Here is a 6,271-nt window from a genome sequence, read left to right as displayed (position 1 = left end):
ATATCCGTCTTCTTGCCATTCTTACTTAAAATGATTTTGCATTCAGAAATTCTGGAATTAAATACGGATTTGATGCACGAGAAAATAGTGCATATTGGACGTGAAGAAGGGAGCAAGTTGCACGTGGGGAAAAAAACGAGTCTGATTTAAATGTCACACCTGAACGCTCACATCCTTTTAATTATGTTTGAAATTATGAACATTGCTCAACATCATGAAAATTAAACCTTATTTTCAATAAGCAATCCTGAAAAATATTTGGGGGTGCTTAACTTTTTTCCAGGTGTATATATTTCCAATAGATACTTTCCTTTTCTCACACACTTCCTCCCCACTGCCAGTGTTCTTCATTTTAGATCCTGCCAATTCTTGAAAGGGAGAATTGAGCAGGAGAATCAGAGTTAGCCAGCTGTGCCAATATAGGTGGCACAATACTATTGGTGAAGGCTGGTCACATGCTATATACATGCAAAAGTAGTGCAAGATTTGTGGGGTATATAAACTGGTGTGCTGAGCAATAAAGTTTTAATCAATTCTTAGAGGGCAGAAAGAAGATCAAGATAGCTTTGTTTGAGAGGAGGTGAGTACCTATCAGAAATATGTTTTCAGTGTAAGAAAATGTTAACTTCTGTCCATCTTTGCGACACTTCCCTTCCTTTCCAGGTGAAGAGTATACCCTGGTACAGACAAGGTGTGGTCTCCCACAAATGTGCCCCTATACTGTTCCAAAGTTCCTTCGTGGGTTCTCTTCAGGCACTTCTGGAAGGGGACTCATCTAGGTAACATTTTGCACCAGTCCCTTTACCACTTCAACATGGGATTCCAGCTAGATGTCAGCAGGGGTTATATATCATATCAGAAGTTAACATTTTCTAACACTAAAAATGTATTTTCGATAGATTCTTACCCTTTCTTCCCACTTCTGGTGCATTTTACTTTCTTGCTTAATATTAAAGTGGTGATCAAACAATTAATATAGAAGGAGCCAGCTGTGCTAGAAGGCAGTGTCACACTCCTATTGGTGGAGGGCTGTCGTATACTCATGCAACAAAACAACAGTATCATTTGGAAACATGTGAGATTAGGTGGGAACCTCAAGATTAATGGCAAGTGAAAAAGCCTACATATAGAGGGGAGCACTGAATTGGTAAAGCTAGATGTGAGAGAATATGAGTATCTGTCAGAAATACATTTTCAGTGGTGGAAAGTGTTAAGTTACTAGATTTAATACGTATTCTCTATGTAATTTCTTTTACTTTTTTTTTTTTTTTAGAAAGCCTTTGAAGTCATGAGTGCAGTGGCAGTGATGACAAACTGTGCTTTACTTTGCATGTCTTCAGCAGTTAGGTCCTTAGCACCAACACTATCGCCGACTGACTGGGTACTTGTCATGGTGGCAGCTGAGGTAAGTGGTGATTGACAGCAAAACTATTCCTCTTCAATCTGACTTCCCATTTGTGGCAGCAAAAATAAATATCAGTTGAGCAGGTGGTTGTTGGTTTCAGTGCAAACACTGCATAACTTGGCTCTTGTTTTGTTGACAGCTGAAATAAATATTGTTTAATAGCAATACTGTCATAAACTGACTGGGCACTTCCGTAGTGTCAGCTGAGCAGGTGGTGATTGGCTTCAGTGCTGACACTGCGTAACTTGTCGTTTGCTATGTTGACAGTTGAAATAAATGTTTAAAATCAACACCTAATTAGGTAGTGATTAGTTACAACACTAATTTCCATTAGTTGTTGTTAGTCTATTAATGGAAAAGATAAAACACAAACATTAGCTTATAAACTGATAACTTGTGTTTTTTGGTTCTTGGAATGAGAGGAGGCTTGTGAATGATTTTGGCTGTTAAGCCAATGACGTGTTTATTGGTAACTAAAATAAACAGTGTTTGGTAATTAATATCAGTTCTATATAAACAAGTATCATCCAGGAATGTGTTAAAATTAGTATTAAAAAATAATAGTAATTCTGTATTATATCTACTTAATATTTATCAAAACAAAGAATTAAAATGTTCTGCACAATAATTAATGACACTTGATAAAATGAAAAGTGTGAATTTGACTCTTCTATTATTTGGTTATGGAAAAAATGAATACCTGGAATTATAATCCTGCTAGTTATAAAAGGTGGATTGTACTGAACTGGAGTGCTGTATTATTCTACAAAGTTGTTAAATAACATTGTACTTTTTTATAATGATGCTTATGACTTTTTTGTTTTTATTCTAAACTGTGAAAAAACAAGTTATTAATCTCTATAACATATTAATTTGACTAAAATTTTTTCATTATTGAATTTTTATATTTTTCCTTTAGAACAATCACTAGTTCTTATGGTGTGCACACCTTTTACAAGCCAGCAAAGAAAGATTACAATTTTACTTGTCATAAAACTTTAGCATTAGTAATGCATTAGTCATATCCATTGCCAATGACATGTTTTGCTCAATCCAGAGCTCTTCAGGCCAGTTGGGATACAACAAAACACAGCAGTGGTCGGAACACTATTTATATAGGCCATTTGATACAATAACGATTGTATGGCGTGTATGCTTTTTACAAGCTGGCAAATAATTATAATAATTTCAATTATCATTATACATTAGTATTGGGCCTATTACATTTTTAAACACAACATTCTTAATGTAGTCCTTTAGGGATTTTTAGAATTAAAATAATTTATAATAATAGTATCCCAACTATGCCACATTTGTTATATCTGTTGCTGACAAAATATTTCACTCAATCCAGAGCTCTTCAGACTGGATATAACAAACAATCATTGCTGTGTTTGTTGTATCCCAGCCAGCCTGAAGAACTTTGGATTGAGCAAAATTCATAATCAGCAATAAATATTACAAATATAGTGTGTTTGGAATACTATTACTATACATTATTTTAATTCTAGAAAATCCTTAAGGGACTACATTAAGAATGTATTGTTTATAAATATAATAGACCTAATACTAATGTCTTATGACAAGTAAAATTGTAATCACTAGTTCTTTCTCTTATTCCACAAAATTCACAACATGAAGATTTGCAGTACTTATTTAATTTAAAATTAACAGTTCAGGAAATTCTCAGAATGAATCCTTACCATAGTTACTTAGTTTACAGTTAATTGTCCATAAAATTCTCAATATAAAACCTTGCAGTATAGTAGATGCAGCTAATTTAAGGGAGTTTAAGAGAGAGTTTGTAAATATTTGAATGATAAGGGCTGGCTTTGAGTGGTGTAGTTTTTAGTTGAATTTAATTGATAGGATGGCTTAGGTTGACTGAAAGATCCCTTGTTGTCCTTTGATATTGTGTTATATTAATATTTAGTTTAAAAGTAACTGTCCATGAAATTCTCAATATGAAGCCTTGCAATACTTATTCAATGTAAAGTTAACTGTTTCGTGTATCTGAAATTGTTTCATTTACCAAAAATTTATGTGCTCTTTTTCAGATGGAAATTTAAGGCCTTCAGGTTTGGTGGCCAGGGTTACTTGTAATTTATACAAGTTTTATATTGAAAAGATTGTGTAATCATGAAGCTTTTGAGGTTGTTGGGTTGTATAATATCATCAAACATGGAGTTTGTAAATTATTTGGTTGTATATATCATTGAATGTAATCATGAAGCTTATGAAGTTATTTCATTGCGTATGTCATTGAAAGTAATTGTAAAGCTTCTAAAGTTGTTTTGTTGTATATATTGAAGAACGTACTCATGAAGCTTGAAAAATTGTTTGGTTATATATATCACAGAATGTAATCAGGAAGCTTGGAAATTTTTTTGGTTGTATATATCATTGAACATGGCATAACCTTCAAGTTAATGACAATATGTATTGATATATTGCCTGTTGAATCTACCATCATTGCTTTCTGCTGTCTTATTTAATTGCTATCAGTATCAACCACATGTAAGTAGATTTATGTAAATTATCAGGCAAAAACTATAAACTTATGACAGGAATTTTAACATTATATTACAAAATCTTTTGAAAACTTATTTTTCTTTTCAGCATATTATAATGGCTATTAAATTTACTTTGGTCTACCTCATTCCTGATGTGCCAGAGTGGGTCAACTTGGCACTGCAGAAAATACAATATGATTCTCAAAGAGCACTAAAATCTGAGGTATAGTTTGTGTTTACACTTTTTGTTTTTATTCTGATAGATAACAGCTACTGTGTCTGAGTCAGAATATATGTTAGAATATACATATTAGAATAAACGTTAATCTGTATGACTCGTTGATAAAAAAAAGTAAAGAATATATATATATAGTAAAGTCTGTTTTGAAAATAACATATTGAACATGAATTTGTTAAATTGCTGTTTTTTTATTTTATTTATAGAAAAAATGGAAGATTCGACAAGTATTAAGAAGGTTAAATACTGTTTGTGCCAGTAAACCCATCCGTAATCGAAGATGATTACAAAAGAAACAACATATTTCACTGATTGATTGAAAATCATGTTTTTTTAATTACTAATAGAAAATTGACTAATTACTGGAAAAAAAGAAAAGAACAAACTGAATTTGTAGTTGTTTATACTCTCAATTAGGTTTAAGGATAGTTTCAAAATTTTGGTCAGTTTATTTTCTTATTTATTTAGCAGCATAAACATTCATACCTCCGAGTTCTTAAAAAATCAGGATTTATTGAATATAAACTTTATAACACAGACTAGTTGATTTTACTTTACACTCTGGCATTTTAAAGTGTGTTGTTTTTAATAAATTATTGTTCTCCAGTGGCTTAGCAGTAAGCCTGAGGGTTTACGTTGCTACAATACAGAGATTGAAACTTGTGATAAGTACAGCACAGATAGCTAACGGCAATAAAAATGATGATAATTTTTTTTTTACAAAATTATGTTTGTTACATTTTGGCATGAAAGATAATTGATTATTGTGGATGTACTCTCCTAATATACCTGTTGTCTTGATTTGTACATGAAATGAAATATTTTATTTGTTAGCAAAAGCTTTGATTATATTTGTTAATTATGTTATCTATGTCAAATGCTGATGACATTAGGTTAGGAACAACCTTAAACATTTGTACCAATTTAATACTTCATGTTGCAGCAAAAGGAACATGTCTCTGTAGCATGTAGCTTTTTCATGATAAGTCTAATCATCATATGACAATATTAAGACATTAAACACTGTATAATATTGGAAACTGTAATTACACAGGCCTGCGAATTTAAACTTCATAAAAGTTGTTTTATTCTAATAATGGATTTTCCATAATTCAGCTATGCAGATTTCAAAATTAATATTCTTTTTTTTCTATCACATAAGGATGTTTTACAAATTGGGAAGAAGAATAAACTTACTTAGATCAAATTATTATTTCATTTACCACAATGAACATCTTTTTATTATTATGTATGTTATGTTTGGGTTCTAGAACAATCAGTAAGACTCTCACATTGCGATTGGTCTAGAGAAATTTATAGCCAGTGGTTGTCATCATTTTAAGTATAACAAAATGTGACCTGATTTCAATGAAAATGATTCACTTATGTAAAAATACATATGTCGTTTTGTGAAAAATCTGTATGTGGTGGAGAAAAATGGATATCATTTTTGGATTCAGCATACAGGAATTACTGTAGAACATGTAAACATTTCAAGACAATAAAACCATTGTAGGCCTTTGTAATTACCTTTTAGTTTGTATTAAAATAACTTGCTTCATTATTCATATCATTCAAATTAAAAAGAAAATTAGTGTCAACTCCAGTTGTTCATTATGTAGACTGCTTCTTTAAAGACACCAGTAATGTAGATATAATTTGGCATGTAACTTCCCATTAGTTTTAAGTGTAGTGTCTTTATTGAAATTGTTTTAGAAAATAAAATAATTGCCTTATAAATAATAACTTGAAGAAAATTGTTTTTTAATTTCCATCATGGCTGCTAAAACTGGGTAGTGTTGTCCAGTACCGTGTAATCGGCCGTGCTGACTTTGTAAAAATCAAGTGTCCTCAGTTTTTACTGCCTCAAAATGTTATGTAAGGTTTGTAAATAAATGTATTTGTGAGGAACTAAATGTTAAATATGCATATTTCTGATTTGTTGGTGCATTTTGCCATGGATTTAAAAGAAATTTCAGCTCCAGAAACCAAAGCATAACTGATTGAAAGGTATTTCATTTTCAGTTAATATCTTTTTTTTTTAAACCCTAATTTTTAATGTGTAAAAAATTAGGCTGGCAAAGAGATGTATGCACTGATAAATGAATTGTATTT

The 6,271-nt window shown here is 31.3% G+C and overlaps 1 protein-coding gene across 1 annotated transcript in view; it reads left to right on the top strand.

Moving 5' to 3' along the window:
• Positions 1-5,245, top strand: part of LOC106464218 (anoctamin-10-like) — a 49,976-nt gene extending 44,731 nt beyond the window's left edge. The window contains 3 exon segments of the mRNA XM_022391926.1: positions 1,274-1,405; positions 4,025-4,141; positions 4,363-5,245. Coding sequence (XP_022247634.1) covers positions 1,274-1,405; positions 4,025-4,141; positions 4,363-4,440 — 327 coding nt within the window. The 3' untranslated portion in view covers positions 4,441-5,245.
• Positions 5,246-6,271: the final 1,026 nt, after the last annotated feature.

The sequence above is a fragment of the Limulus polyphemus genome, unplaced genomic scaffold (genome assembly GCF_000517525.1).
Source record: "Limulus polyphemus unplaced genomic scaffold, Limulus_polyphemus-2.1.2 Scaffold1589, whole genome shotgun sequence".
In the NCBI taxonomy this organism is placed as follows: domain Eukaryota; kingdom Metazoa; phylum Arthropoda; class Merostomata; order Xiphosura; family Limulidae; genus Limulus; species Limulus polyphemus.
The sequence above is the reverse complement of the archived record's forward strand: the minus strand, read 5'-3'. Positions and strand labels throughout refer to the sequence as shown.